At 37.2% G+C, this 17,026-nt stretch overlaps 1 protein-coding gene across 1 annotated transcript; it reads left to right on the top strand.

The window, feature by feature from the left end:
• The first annotated feature begins 1,440 nt into the window (after positions 1 to 1,440).
• Positions 1,441 to 2,055, top strand: LOC114301128 (disease resistance protein RPV1-like). Its single transcript, XM_082918976.1, has one exon. It carries the CDS (start codon positions 1,441 to 1,443, stop codon positions 2,053 to 2,055), a length of 615 nt encoding a protein of 204 aa, XP_082775102.1.
• The last annotated feature ends 14,971 nt before the right edge of the window (positions 2,056 to 17,026 follow it).

Consider the following 17,026-nt stretch of genomic DNA (forward strand, 5'->3'; position numbering starts at 1 on the left):
TATGTTTAAGTACTTCCACGAAAAGGTGTAAATTTTCAAAAAATGTCTAAGTTTTAGCAAAAGGTGTAAATGTTATAAAAGAAATTATTTCACAAAAGGCGTAACTTTTCAGAATTAGTGTAAGTTATTTCACAAAAGATGTAAGTAACTTTACAAAATGTGTAAGTTTTATTTTTACAAAAAGTGTAAATTTTATGGAAAAAATTATTTCACATAAGAAGTAACTTTTCAAAAACGGTGTAACTATTTCCACGAAAAAATGTAAATTTTCAGAAAAGGTATAAATTTCATTTTCATGAAAGTTTTATTTTGTAAGTTTCATTTTTACAAAAAGTATAAATTTCATTTTTACAAAGGTATAAATTTTATGAAAAAAATTATTTCATAAAAGGAGTAACATTTCAAAGTGTTCATTTCAAAGTGTTCATAAACACAAAAGGAGTAACATTTCAAAGGGTTCATAAACAAATTGGGACAACCACTGAACAGTTACCACCAACGGTTTCTCTGTTCTGTCTCTCACCCACACACACACAGAACAGTCACCACCAAACCTCACCCCCGCTCACCACCCAACCATTGCTGGCCACCGTCGCACGCCACCGTCGCACATCGCCAACGCTGCAAATCACCACCGCCGCTGTTGTAGGTTTTTTTCTCTCTCTCTCTGTCGATCTTGGTCTCTCTCTGTCGATCTCTGTCTCTTCCCTGTCGATCTCCGTTGATCTTGGTCTCTCTCTGTCGATCTCCATCGATCTCGGTCTCTCTCTGTCGATCTCCGTCGATCTCGGTCTCTCTCTCTCTGTTGATCGGTCTATCTCGGTCTCTCCGTCTCTGTCGATCTCGGTCTCTCTCTCTCTCTCTCTCCCTTCCTCTATATTAAAAACAAGTTCTCTTTTACATTGAGATACTTGGTTGGATTTGGACTTGGACTGGTTAATCCAAGCCTGTCTTACTGCCATTACAAACCCCTAAAATCTTGTAGCAATTTACCACTAACATTTCGCCAATCCAAATGCTAAAATTCCTGGAAGATCTTTCTGGTGCAATTATAGGGTTAAATTAACCATGGAGACCTTTTAAAAAGAAAAGAAAAGTTTGTTCCCAGCGCTCAAGGCTCCCATTTATTGTAGGTTTTGGGAGAGGTAGTAGGCAGACAACCTCCCCCCCACCTTTTATGATGTATAATTTACTCTCTTAATTATAATAATCCCGAAAATTATCATCTCATCTCAGTTCATGACATGCTTAATTCGTTTAGTTTCTATTTTGAACGCAATGTGCAGGCATGAGTCAAAGTTTATCCAAATAATTGTTTAGGAGATTGTGAGTAAATTGGATTTCACGGTCTTAAGTGTTACCCCCTATCAAACTGGAATAGATTCTCATGTAAAAGACATTAATCTGTGGTTCCAAGGTGGGTTGAACAATGTCAGCGTAATGGTGATCTGTGGGATGGGTGGAATAGGGAAGACAACCATTGCAAAAATTGTTTATAACCAAAACTTAGACAAATTTGAAGGTACCAGTTTTCTTGCAAATATTAGAGAAACTGCAAAACAACCTAATGGTTTGGTTTGTTTGCAGAGACAACTTGTTTCAGATATTCTGAAGTGGAATAAGGAAAGAATATACTGTGTTGCTGAGGGAATCAATAAGATTAAAGATGCTATGTGCTGTAAAAGAGTTCTAGTTGTTCTTGATGATGTTGATGATTTGGACCAAGTAAAAGCATTATTGGGGATGCGAGATTGGCTTCATCCAGGAAGTAAGATTATGATAACTACTAGACATGTGCAATTGCTAAAGGCTGATGAAGTGTACAAGTCGTATGTGGTTAAGGAATTGAATGATGATGAAGCATTTTGTCTCTTCAGCCGGCATGCCTTTGGACAAGACAAACCTATTGAAGCTTACATGGAGCACTCAAAAAGGGTAATACACCACTGTGGTGGCCTTCCGCTAGCTCTGGAAGTCTTGGGCTCTTCTCTGTCTGGTGAAACTATTGATGTGGAGAGAAAGTGCATTAGCAAAATTAAGAACACATTTTCCTGAGAAAATTCATAATGTGCTTAAAATAAGTTATGATTCTTTAGATGATCATGAGAAAAATTTATTCCTTGATATTGCTTGTTTCTGTAACACCTGCCTCTTACTTATTTGTTATTTTTATGGTTAATATTACTTGTGTCTTTATCTGCACCCTATATGCTTATTTATGTGCATCATGGTTGCTATTAGATACGTTCCTTATGAAAAAGACCTGTCTGATTCGTTAAATGGTAAGGTTATGAATTAACTAGTGGACCAAGTGCTTAGAGCCTAATTTTCCATAATTAGAAAGGAAGAGTTCAGTTAGCATTTTGTAGGTGTATTTCTAATTTAATAGAATTAACTAAGTTAATGAAGTCAATATTCCATAGTTAGGTATGGATGCTTACATCTTTGTTTTGTTTATTTATATTTATATATGTATTGGTGTTAGACAAAAAGAGGGAGAGATAAGAGAGTGTGAGAGAGTTCTAGAGAGAAAGAAGAGAAGTGAAGGAGGTGAAGGAGATCTTGAGCAAATTGATTAACTTAGCTCCTTGAGGTACCATTTCTTTCTAATCTCTTGCATAAGGCTAATTTTCACCTTGAACTCATGGGGTATGAGAAATGTAACAACCCTCACCTTACTCTTGTCATACTTGCATACATTCTTGCATGATCTTGCTTTGTTATGTTAATTTGAAGGTTTTGTCTTGCCTTGATTTGCTTAAAGTTGCTTGCATGATTTTGTTCTTTGCTTAGTGTGTGTGTGTGTGTGTGTGTGTGTGGCCGAGGTCGCCTTGAGCTTAGTTCGCCTTTGAACCCTTGTACTTAGAACTGTTTTGAGACCTTGGTCGACCCCCACCTTCACCTCGGGCATTTATTGCCGAGATGTTTTGCACCTTGTGAACCTTGTCCGCAGGCAGGTATGGCCTAGGCCGAGATGTGGCACACCCCAGCCAAGGTGTGGTACAGCTTAGTCAAGTGTCGTCCTCCCTAGCCGATGTTTTGTTATCCTGTTGCTGGATCCTTGATTTGAGCCGATGTCATCTTATTGCCGATGTGTCTTACCCGAGCTTGCTGCATACGCTTTGTCAGAGACTTGTCTTGTCTATCAATCACCTTTTTGAGCTGAACCAACCCGATAGCGCCACGTGTCCGAGCTGTTTGTTAAGACAGCCGGCAGACCTTGGAACACATCATTTTCTTGTCTCAAATCTTTGTTTTAGAGAGAGAATCTCTAGAGAAGTTCTTGAGTGAGAGTAAGTCTCCCAAGCTTGATCTTTGTGGTTTGAACCGTTGGATCCGAGTTTTGAGGTTAGAATCTTGATCTCCTTTGGTTGTTCTTGCTGATCATCTAGCTGCATTGCATGATCGAACTTGTGTTGCATGTCATGCATCGTTTTGAAGTTAGTTTTGGAAAGAGAAAATGGTTTTCATGTGTTCTTGAAGAAAGTCTCGTTTTGATCCGAAAGTTGGAACGAAAATCATGTTTTTGTGTTTGTTCTTGCATGACTTTCTTGAATGGGTACCCAGGTCCATATTTTGAACTCTTGGCATGAAAACTCAGATTTTTGTAACAAGTTGTGAGCTTGCATCCATCTTTCAAATGATCATGTTCTTCATATTCTTCAAAGGAAAACCCAGGTTTTCCTGACTTTGTTTAGCGGGACCTCGGCATAGTCCTGGACGGTACCCGGTGTGTTTTCATGAAACGGGAGCAGTGATTAAGCTTCCAGCTTGTTTTGCTTTGTCTTTGACTTGGATCTGGCAAGAATGTCGAGATCATTTGCATGTATATAGAGCTTGCTATGAGAATGTGACTTGCCATGTGATTGTAGGTCCTTGATATTTGCTTTGAGTCTACACCCGAAGAACTAGGTGAGTGGTATTTCTAATAAAGCTATGTTACACTTGCTTTTGATAAATCTTGTTTTGTTTGTTTTGACGTGGGTATTTGCTAAGCATGAATAAATAGCCTTGTTTTGATTGTTATCCTCGGAAAGTCCCTTGTGCTGGAGGACTCTAAACTTTCGCAGTACTAAGTATAAAAGGATACGGTCCTTGTTAAATCGGGCTACGGGCCTAAGTAACACAAGTCCCTTGTGCTGGAGGACTCTAAACTTTCGCAGTACTAAGTATAAAAGGATACGGTCCTTGTTAAATCGGGCTACGGGCCTAAGTAACACAAGTCCCTTGTGCTGGAGGACTCTAAACTTTCGCAGTACTAAGTATAAAAGGATACGGTCCTTGTTAAACCAGGCTACGGGCCTAAGTAACACAAGTCCCTTGTGCTGGAGGACTCTAAACTTTCGCAGTACCACTTGAATGATGAATACGGTTCATCCCTTGCTTCGCCGATGTTATGACACTTGAATGATGAATACGGTTCATCCCTTGCTTCGCCGATGTTATGATACTTGAATGATGAATACGGTTCATCCCTTGCTTCGCCGATGTTATGACACTTGAATGATGAATACGGTTCATCCCTTGCTTCGCCGATGTTATGATACTTGACTGATGAATACGGTTCATTCCTTGCTACGCCGATGTTATGATACTGGATGATGAATACGGTTCATCCCTTGTTTTGCCTATGGCAGTAAACATCTTTGGATACTTGTAATATTTGATTGATGAATACGGTTCATCCCTCGTCTTGCTAAAGTTTGATGTGTTTCGTTTTGAAGGACCTCGGCTATATTCATGCAAAACCTTTATTATTAGTACCATTCACTGAGTATTTGTACTCACCCCTCTATATATATGTAGGTGATGAGCAGGACGGCAGCGACGCCTAGATCGTTTTGGATGCTTGTTTTGGATTCGTACTTATGTCGGCTTTGCTTTTGTATTTACGTCGGCGATGCCCTGCTTTGCATGCCGGCAAATCTTGAAAATCATGCTTCTTGACTTGTATTAGCTGTATTTTGTATATGTCGGCTCGAGAAGCCTTTTGATCAAGATGTAACATGTATTTTACCTTGTTGTATTCAAGTTGTAAAGTTAATTGGAAATGTTTGGCATTGCTTTGATCTACGCACAGCTCTTATGGACCACTTGTATATGATTTATTGCTTCCGCATTTGTGAGCCCCGTTCATTATACTCTGATTGTGTTAAGTTTTTGAAAGTTGGCCTTCGGTAATTACGGATTACTGGCCATCACGGCACCAAACTACTAGGGGCGGTTTGGGGTCGTGACAAGAAACAAATGGGAAGCTTGAAAGCTAGGGTAGTTAATTAAATTAAAAACCCTAACAAGAAGAAGTCTCCAAATTTTGAAGAAATTAGAGCTCATCTATTTGATCTTGCTTGACCTTAAGTTAGGTTTCTATAATTTTGTTGAATCATTAAGCTTCACCCAATTTTGAAGTTGTTGACGAAATTCTTGAGCTTGAGGTTGAATTTAAAGGTCTACTTTTGAGTGGAACATGAAAATTGTTTGTGTATCATGATTGTGAAATTTTGGTCTTTAATTTGAGCAATTTTGAGTTTGATTTTGTGGAGTTTGGAACCCCAAAAACAAAGCTGAAACTCAGTTCTGGAGCACCTAGAACCGCACGTGCGGCTAGCGAGCCCGCACGTGCGGGAGAGCATCGTCGCACGTGCGGTTGGTAGGCCCGCAAGTGCAGAAAACAGGGGTGGAGGATGATGCATTCTGTAATAAAAGCACGTAGGGGCGCACGTGCAAATGGGGTCCCACACGTGCGGCCAAGGACCTCCGCACGTGCGGCAGCTTTGCAGCCTCGGTTTCATTTTTCTGTGTTATTTTTCCCACTCTCGAGCCTTTGTCACCATAATTTACATCTAATTAGCTAGTTGTGTGGAAATTAAGTGTTCTATGCTTATATCTGTTTGTGTAGGTCAACCGCCTCATTCCAACCGTCTGCAACACGAGACGGACTGTGAGTAACACTGCTGTATAAATATGTTTAATCCTGATTATCTTCTTCTGCTTCGAACTTATATTTATCTTGAAGGATTCCTATGATAATGAAAGATGATTTTACCATGATTCTCAGTGTTTGCCATTTGGTACCATTAACACTTATAGATCCCTTAGTTCCATCTTTCGGAACTCCTGTTTAATGTGAGGTTGACTATCAAACCTGATTTTCGGTCTTATGACCACATGTTCGGTCTTCTTGACCGTCTGTCCGGTTCCCATGACCGTCTGTTCGTCGTTTCCAGACTGCCTGTGTAACGCCCTCAAAATAACAACAATAAACCCATCAGATAAGACATGCATTTACATATAAACTAACCATACTCTTTTATTCATTAGAGTTCCATTACATAAGTATTACATGTTAACATCAAAAACAAAATGCCCTACGGGCTTACAGCTTTCCAAGTTAACACTTGGTTACAACAAAAGAGTACTAACTCGTTTACACATTAAGCCCTTGGCTTGAGGTTACATGTAATACATCAAAAGTTAAGCGACAAAAGTATGTCCGCCTCTAGCCTCCCAAGCTATGTCCTTGGAGGTGGCATGCTTCCTGCACCTGAAAATGATATTCCCATATAGGGTGAGCCACAGCCCAGTAGAAATACACTAAACCAACCATGAACAATGACTAAAATATTAGCAATTGATAGATGGTCAATACTGATACAATCACATAAATCACATATTTATGTCATACGACTTATGAGTCCAAGTTTCCTTTCATTTTCTCTTTTTCAACAGATAAGCATGCTAGCTCTATTATCTTTTCCACAGATATGTATAAAAACTATATCCCACATTCAGATAAGCATATAAGCTATATCCACATTCTACAACAGATATGTATAACAACAATATCCACAGATAAGCATAAAAGCTATATCCACACATCACAAAGATAAGCATATAAGCTCTATCTTCACTTCTTTAGACAAGCATATGAGCTGTATCTACGGAGTTCATCCCCTATCTTCTCCCAACACTATCCGGTTTAGAGGTACATCCCCTATCTTCCCCTAAACCGCGGAGTACATCCCCTTTCTCCTCCTCTACACATAACGTATACAAACACAATGGTTCTATATACAATCACTCAATACATATAGTTAATGTATTCTATCAACCGTCAAATTCCATGACACATTTCATGATTAGTTTCAGTTTGCCTAATCATCATGCATTGTCTACAACAATCACGACTATCCTCCACCGATAGCCCAAAGCAGTTATTTCTAGACAGAAAATAAATGCACAAATGGATATTCAATCAGCATTTCATTTCCTCATTTCTCCCAATTAATTATCCCAATTAATTAAACAATGTAATTAGGCTATTTTCCATAATTACCATTTCAACCCTTAGGTTCCATTTTCATCAATGATTTAACATTCATTCAATTTCTCTATGCCAAACATGCATCCAGGTTTATTATGAATAAAACCCCAACTTTTGTAAAATTACACAAAAGCCCCAAACTTTCACAAAATTACCAAACCAAGCCCAACATCTCAAAATACCAAAATTTAAAGACAAAATCCATAGAGAGGAGTAGGATATCCCTACCTCGAAGTTTAAGCCACAAAGGAGATGAAGACTCGAAGATCAACTTGCTCCAAATCCAAACTTTTTCAGATTAAATCGAAGCTCTCAACGCCCTCTATCTTTTTAACAAAGGCCCTAGGCTAGATTCACACCCTAGGGAGATCAAATCTTAGAGAGAGTGCAAGTTTAGAGAGAGAGGGTGTCGGATTTAGGGTTTAATCAAAGAAAGGGACTGAAAAAGTGATGTTTAAGACGCTGCTGTCCGCTGATATAAAACACGCTCGCTCGAGCGAAGACTTGGTCGCTCGAGCGACCAGACACAGAAAACTCTCGCTCGAGCCAAGAAGTTCTCGATCGAGCGAATAAAAACCCAGACCGCTCAAGCGAAGGAAGCTCGCTCGAGCCAAGAAATGGAACTCTCAGGTCCAGAACCAGACGCAACACTACTCTCGCTCGAGCGACAACCTCCTCGCTCGAGCGAAGGACCAAAAATCTGGGCAGCAACACTAGGCTCCCAAACACAACCAACCTGTAACAAACCTGCCCAACACATCCCATAACTCAATATACAAAGTACAAAGGATGCAAACACGATAATAAACAACAACCAACATCCACGGACACATGTCCGGATCACTATACAACAAGGGTAAACCCGGGATCGCTGTAGCCTGTATTTGCTGCTTTTGGTACACGCCATGTGAAATGTTATGCTTTTTAAATATTGAATAAGCTTGTTTAGTTTGTGTGTCATTTTACATTATACTTGTCATTTATAATCTCCTCACTCAGTTGTTATTCACTGGGTCTAGCTCACATTTTGGCATGCCTTGTAGGTGATCCAGCTTAGGAAAGGACGTAGCGGCATCGGTCTTACTCGAGTTTTGCCAAGCCAACCATCGAGCCTCACCGCGAGGTTCCTCACCTACTTAAGTTTGAACTGAGCCGATGTCCACCCTTTTGTTATGCATTCATGTGTTTTGGTCATCTGGTTTTTAATATTATAACTGTTGTCATAGGAGTATCTTTCTCCTCTTTTCCTTATATTTTTTTGACGAACGTGTAATGGCTGTTGTACTTATGCGTGTATATATGTGTGTGTATATATATGTATAGAAATGTCATCTGAATGCACAGCTCAATGGATGTTTTGTTTTTACATAATAGCTTCCACTATCCCCTTTTGTTTGCTTTGTCAGTTAGGCCTTCGGTAATCACGGATTACTGGCCGGTTACGATCCTAGACCTATGGGGGCGGGTTGGGGTCGTGACAGTTTCTTTGTTGGAAAGGACAAAGATTACACAATTAAAATACTAGAGGAATGTGATTTCTCCATAACAATTGGTATTCAAAATCTCACTCATAGAGGTCTCATAGAAGTTAATAAAGATAACAACAAGCTGATAATGCACTAAGTGCTTAGAGACATGGGTAGGGAAATTGTTCGCCGGGAATCACAAAAGGAACCTGGAAAGCGCAACAGAGTGTGGTGTCATAAGGATGCCTTCAATGTGTTGAGGGATAAAACTGTAAGAATTGTGCTTCTCTCTCTCTCTCTCTCTCTCTCTCTCAATGAAGGCATAGATTTAGTGCCTTTGATTATTTTTCTTAGTTCGTAAATATTCATGCAATATATATTCATGGCTTGGCCTCATTCCAAGGTACGCCTTTCAATTATTTTCTTCTTCTCATTATGCATGCACTTTGATGATTGATCAGTAATTAATTTTGTTTTGCTTGATTCTTCAGGGAAACTATGAAAAGAGTCAAAGAATTAGTTCAATTTGGGGGATTTTTGGACACTGGATACTTGCAAAGGACACTAGCTAAAGAATTTCAGCAAATGGAATCTTGGTATTCCTTTCTCCCATTCACATTTTTTGGCATACATGATCTTCACTTAGTCTCAATAGAAACTTTGTAAGAAATAAGGGCAATTTATTTCTAAGGCTTCTGACGAAAGGGAAGATTTATATTCTTTTTTTAAATATTGATCTCCACTCTTTCTTCCATCAAACATTAAAATAAAGAGTAATATTCAATGGAGAACACAATGTTGAAGTAATTGTTGCTCATCTATGTTACATGGACTTTGATACGGTTGTACGGATATGTGGCGAAGCGTTCGATTTATCTAATTTCCATTTCTATTCATGCAGGGACACCACAAAATATTCATGTTTCTTAATATTCTTTTTTTTTTTTTAATATACTAAGTTGGAATCGTGTTTTCAAGGTGACATAGAGCATTCCACGCATTACATGGAAGCTTCATGCATAATTATATGGTAAACTAGAATTACAAGACATTTTTTGGGTAAATGTCCAATTACACACAATGGACACCTAAGTATCATAGACACGGGCATGCCTACACGTCAGTTTCCAAAAATTGTAGGACAACACGCGTTTGGGATACGTTAAAATTTTATTTTTGAAAAATATATTATATATCATAAATATATATATATGAATATTTTATTCACAGATAATGGAAAATATATAACATGACACTAATCACATTAAAAAACTATATAGTTCATAACTTAAAAGTCAATATATCATTCAATAATAATTACATTCTAAACAATACAAAACAAATTATAGAACATTGTAATACACATGATGTATTCATTTTATAAATACTTCCAAACATATTTAGAATGCAAAAGTTGTGTTTTCTTAAGAATGTAGGACATTGTTATTGAAAAAATTCATCACATAGGAGGTATTTGGAGGGTTAAAAAAGTGTCGCTGAAGTATCCACGAAGTTTTGGTGAAGTGTCCACTGTCATGGATTTGTTTTTTTAATTAAGACACTTTGAAGAAGTGTCTGAAGAGTGTCGGTGTCGGACATGGATGTTGGACATGACACGCTTCCTTTGCAAAAGTTTTCCATGCTTCTTAACTGAACACATATCCCATACCCTTACCCAAGTGTTGAGTGTCCAAAATGGATACACATTTAGAAGAGTTCATTCTCTAGTCTTTCTTAAAAAATTAGGATTTTTTTCTTTCTTTCTTTTACTCTGAGAAAACTTAACTGAATAGTCATGTGGCTTGTTTCTAGTTATTAATGCCTTATATCATCACTCCACATTGGCAGTTTCAAGCAGGATTTCGAAGTGCCCTTTACTACAATTTCCAAGAAGATTTTTTTTGAGGATTTGTTATGACTGTTTCCAGTTGCATCTTCACCAAAATCTGCGTCCTTAAGTTTTCGTACATCAGTATCATACTACCAGGTATGTCCTTCAGCACATAAGGTTGTCTTTCAAATTTGATACATGCTAGGTTGCATGATAAATTGAATATCTGTTTTTCTTTGAAATTCATGGAACTTAATACAAGTTTTCTTTGTAATTCCTCTTTTGTATGTTTGAAATAGTTCTCCTTTTCTTGTCATCGTGGAATTTATTAGCCATGAGTTGCTGATAAAAAATTAAAAAAAAATTAAATAATAGCTATGACTATGAGTTGGTGCATAGTTAAAAAAATTTTAAAAAAATAAAAAAATAAAAACCTTCATAGTTGACCAATCAAATCATCTTAGTTGCGTTGATATCATCATAAGTGGATAGTCTAAAGAACTAGATCTCTATCACCTTTTGTGCTGGAAGGGGTGGCTATCAATCAAATTTTGAATAAGATTACAGACGCTCTATTTTCTACCGTTTACTCTCAATGGGAGTGGGGCTCATATCTTCAATTGGTGTGGGCCCCAATCCACCCATTTTGCCATTTATGTTTATGAGATGTTGATTGGCATGACGATTTGTAAATTTAAACCATTAATATAGAGCGTGATGATATGACTTCTTTATTATTGCAATTGTAGCAGCTTCAAGCACAATTTAGTTGACCACCACTTAATACAGGAGAATCTCATAACTGGAACATTTTCTCTGAAGGACAGGATATTAACTTGGAGAAAGGGGAACCATATTTGGATTGGTTGCTAATTTACATCTCTAGTTCATTTTTATGATGGTTTCTCGATATGTTTTATGAGTCTTTCATATGTTCTCTGCACAAACACTAACAACTAATAAGAGTGCAAATTCATTGAAATTGTGTAACTGCCTGTTTATGCTATCTGAGAAGAAACTTTTGGTCCAATACCCTTTTTTTGTGTGATGATGAATACTTTTTGAATGACAGAGGCATGTCCATATGTTCAATTTGCGATATGGTACGAGATTAGATTTTATCATAATTGTGCCTTGGTTGGTGATGCCTGCCTAGTAATTTATGTTTAGCCCCTACAAGTAAATTACTCTTAACAGTTTTCTTTTCCTCTATAGGAAGCTTCTGAGGCTGTTACAACTTATAAAACACATGAACAAAGGCTTGTTGATTACATCTCTTTTAGAATACCCGAGGGTTCATTCTCAAATATCAGAAATTGCATAGGCATCGCTAGGGGTTTTATGCATGATTTGAGCAGTGTAAAGAAAGGAAATGCCTCACTGGAAGCTGTCTTGTTATCCGTTCCTGATGGCTACCACAGCGTGGATCTCTGTCTATATGAAGTAATGATCTTAAGAGTTTCCATGTTTATGCCGTTAATTTTCATAACTGGTTTTCTATATGACCTTTTGTTGTCGAAAAAAGGAAAGTCAAATCGTACTATTATTAAAAAAATCAACTACCAGTTCTGAAAGCTCCAGTAACGGTTGTATGATGATTGTACAAGCGAGTGACCTTCCCTTTGTATCTATTTCAAGATCCACTGGTCTAAACTGTTGGAATCTGCATGAACAGAAGGTATATTCTTGTTGAGTTTGATAGAGAGACCTGATATACATGGGTTTATTGTGCTTGCAAAATCTATCAGTTTTGTTGTGTTGGCATGTCTCTGAAATTCTACTTTCTGTGAAATTGAACTTCTGCTTCTCCTCACATGCAATTTTGTTTGTGTTGTATCTTTAAAACACATCTGATGAATTTATACAGCATAAAAAGTTGTAGGTTAAACTTACCTCCTACAACTGACTGCTCACCTTACTGCATCTCTTTCATTGTTTTAGTTGTTTGTCCAATTTGCCTTCAAGATAAACTTTTAGCTCACAAATATGTTATTTCTGGGACTCTGTCGTGTACCTGCAGATGGAGAATGAAAAGGTTCAGAATATTCCTCACTTTGTGGTTGCTCCCTTGGCGGTCAGTGGTAAGTGCTTCTCACCTCATCTCAAACCTCTATTTTTAAGAAGTTTTATAAAGAACAATAACTTTTATTTCTGCCATATTAAATTGAACTTCTTTTGTATGGAGTCTTAGTTACTCTCTAGATGCTCGTGGTATGTGGGATATGTGTCTGACGTGCATCCAAATCGGTTATAAAAAAAATAAAAAATAGAGGAACAGCAACAATTGAAGGCCTTAGCCTCAACTTAAGAAGATATGCCAACCAAGAGTGCAAGCGGTGCACAATCCCAAAATTAAGATTTTGTTGCAGAACATGCAATGTTTAACGAAGGCAATTCATTGAAGCGACGTCGCCGAGGCTTATTCTCTTTTCTCTGTGTTATTCCTGCCTTCACAGAATCATTTTCAGAATCAGATGAAGATGATTTCAAAACTGATGCATGTTCACAGATGCACAATTCAAGACTACTTCAGCTTAATAATGTAAGACTCAATGTTCGATTCATTAATATTTATTTGTTTGTATTTATTTGGTTGTTATATTCCATCTACTAGTTATTTATTTGTTTGTTTATTTGGTATGAACACACTACTATTTAGTTTTTTGTTTATTTTGGTGAACAAGAAAAAGAAATGACAAAGAAAGCATCAGTGTTAAAGTAAAACCAATATTTTGGCAAAAATTTGACACTTAAAGAAGGAAGAAGCATTCAAAAATTTGACACTTAAAGAAGGAAGAAGCATTCAAACCAATAAAAAGGCTAGTAGTTATATAGAAAGATAACAAAAATAAGGAAGAAGCATTCGAATGGTAATTGACACTTAAAGAAAGAATACCATTCGGCGAAGACCAAGTCTTTCTCATTAAAAGTTTCTTGGGATTTTTCTTGATACATGTTTATTCTCTTGATTGATCTCCTGCAAACATAATTTGCATGGTTTATTGGTTCTTAGTTGGAGATTAGTTCTCAGATGGTTGGCCGGAAGGACACCTCAAAAAGTGTTTTTGACGTATGGACAGAGGTAAAACAATAATTTGTTAAACTGTTTAATTGTCATTTTTGGCATTATCAATTTGCATATAAATTCTCTTTTTATTACTATTGCTATTTTTTTTCTGGATAAATTTTTCAAAAGAGAAAAGTAAAACAAGAAAGGAAGACAGCTAGTGGCTGCAGCAGCATCCCCAATGAATTTGACTTTCTACACTCCATGATTTCTAACCGGTAGGTTAAGAACTCCAGTTAAAACTTTCATTTTTTCTTTCATCATTTCTAGTGAAAGGTCATCTATCTTGACTGTTCAATGATTGCCAACTATCCAGCGATGACTACAATTTAATTTTAGATGGGGCCCATGAAAATAGTTTACAACTTCACTATCATGATCCAGTTATGCGAAAGACTGTAAGTCATAATTGCAATAAAAACCTTTTGTGCTATGAAATCTGATACGAACCCATAAAGTAGCTTCCCTTTGACAAATAGGACTTGTGACAACTGGCAGCATGTAATTCGGACCCATAGGTTGGGAGTTAGAGCCGAATACGCCTTAAACTTAGTTGAAATAGGGCATTCCGGGGGCGAAAATTGAAAACAGCCCCCGAACCACTGTGTGGCTCTCACGGACAGCTTCCCCTTGACAAATAAGACTTGTGATAACTGACGGAATGTAATTAGGACGCGTAGGCTTGGAGTTAGACCCGAAAACGCCTTAAACTTGATCGAAAAAGGGCGCTTCGAGGTCAAAAATTCAAAATAGCCCCCGAACCACCGTGTAGCTCTCACGGACAGCTTCCCCTTGACAAATAGGACTTGTAACAATTGACGGCAGGTAATTCGGACCCATAGGTTGGGAGTTAGAGCCGAATACGCCTTAAACTTAGTCGAAAGAGGGCGTTCCGAGGGCAAAAATTCAAAATAGCCCCCAAACCACCATGTGGATCTCACCAACAACTTCCCCTTGACAAATAGGACTTGTGACAATTGTCGGAATGTAATTAGGGCGCGTAGGCTTGGAGTTAGACCCAAAAATGCCTTAGACTTAGTCAAAAGACGGCGTTCCGGGGGCGAAAATTCAAAACAGCTAACGAACCACCGTGCAGATCTCATGGGCAGCTTTCCCTTGACAAATAGGACTTGTGACAATTGTCGGAATGTAATTAGGATGCATAGGCTTGGAGCTAGACTCGAAATTGCCTTAAACTTAATTAAAGAAAGGCGTTTTGGGGTCAAAAATTCAAAACAGCCCCAAAACCACCGTGTGGCTGTCACAGACAGTTTTCCCTTGACAAATAGGACTTGTGACAATTGATGGAATGTAATTAGGATGCGTAGGCTTGGAGTTAGACCCGAAAATGCCTTCGACTTAGTCGAAAAAGGGCGTTTTAGGGTCAAAAATTCAAAACAGCCCCTGAACCACCGTGTGGCTCTCACGGACAGCTTCCTCTTGATAAATAAGACTTGTGACAACTGACGGCATGTAATTCGGGCTCATAGGTTGGGAGTTAGAACTGAATACGCCTTAAACTTAGTTGAAAGAGGGCTTTCCAGGGGTGAAAATTCAAAACAGCCCCCGAACCATGGTGTGGCTCTCATGGACAGGTTCCCTATGAAAAATAAGACCTGTGACAATAGACGGAATGTAATTCGGACCCATAGGTTGGGAGTTAGAGCCGAAAACGCCTTAAACTTAGACGAAAAGGGACGTTTTGAGGGCGAAAATTCAAAATAGCCCCCGGGAGGGGAAAACTTGGGAGTATGAGACATAGGTTGGGAGTTAAAGTTGAAAATGCCTTAAACTAAACTGAAAAATTGCATTTCGGGAGGGGAAAACTTGAGAGAAACTTGTCTGGACATGCAACATACGATTATGACTATAAATACACAATTTTGAAAACATTATATACATTCTAGTTTTATATAGTTTTCTTTTATAATTTGAAATGATAGTGTTATTCAATCAATACTAATGGTTAATTTTATTTTAACAGATGGTTTTTGGCGTGGAAATGTGAATATTCTTTATTTGTGTGTGGAGGACATTGCTTTTTTTTATAATCTGTTATTATGTTGTCCTTTATTTTTTGTGGATTACTATTGTTCGTACAGATAACTATTGGCGTCGTACAAATTAGCTTTGGCATAGAACATATTACATTTGGCATGGTACAGATTACCATTTGACATGGTATTGTGGATATTTCTTTTTTTGTGTACGGAAGACATAGTTTTTGTATAATCCTCTATTTTGTATAGAATTATTATTTTAAATTAGATTATGCTTGGTTTGTATGGAATTTCTATTATATTTTGAATTTGACATTAAAAGTTAAATTTTCTTAGATTGTTATTATTTTGCTTATATACAGGGTACAGGTTGCATAGAATAAATATAGGGCGAAATTAATATAAAACAAAACTGAAGAAAGTTTTTAGTGACTAAACATTTAGTAGCCAAAAAGAAGTGAAGTTGTTGACGACGAACCAAATTGGTAGTCAAAAGGAAATCAAGGTTTTTTGGCGAATAAATATTTGGTAGCCAAAAGAAATCAAAAAATTTTGGCGACTAAATAATTAGTAGCAAACAAAAAAAAAAAAAACGAATTTTGTTTTTTATAAACGTTACCAATGACTATTTGTTTTTATAAATGTGATGTAATTTGGATAGTTTCTTTATAGATGATGTAATGTGAATGTAAATTTGATTTTGGTAATCCATGTATGTGTAGATTATTGATGTGTAAGGTTGTAAATTTGATTTTGGATGCCGATCTATTCGGCATAAAATGCATCCATATTGCAAGAGTACAGAACAATTGATTGCACAAATGATTGTGAGATTGGAACATTGCCTAGTGCCTACTAGATTCACTATGATTTGATTGTATACAATATTTAAGCAGATTATACAAGGATGCCAAACTTTGGCATGTTTTTTTTTTTTTTTTTTTTTGTCATGGCCATGGGTTCCAAAATGATTGGCTAATTGATTGGTGTTATCACTTTTTTTGCAAGAATTGATTGACTAATGGGTCCCCAATCAATTTTCAAATCTATTGGAAAATGCACTGCCTTGATAGAAATCAATTGGCCAATCCATTGGCCATAATCCAAATAAAAGCTAAAACCCAAAATCTTGAGTGTTTAGCCAAGCTATGGGCTTCCAAATTAGATTTTTTTTATAATGACAAGGTTTGAAGTTAACAAATTGTATCATTCACAATCTCCTCATAAATTACTATTCAATACATTAAAACATCAAGCAAAATACATCATATTTCAAACATCAAGCAACTTATCCTCATTGACAATTTTCAAAAATTTAGAAGAAGATAAATAAATAAA

The sequence above is a fragment of the Camellia sinensis genome, chromosome 1 (assembly GCF_055761805.1).
Source record: "Camellia sinensis isolate YWXY chromosome 1, ASM5576180v1, whole genome shotgun sequence".
In the NCBI taxonomy this organism is placed as follows: domain Eukaryota; kingdom Viridiplantae; phylum Streptophyta; class Magnoliopsida; order Ericales; family Theaceae; genus Camellia; species Camellia sinensis.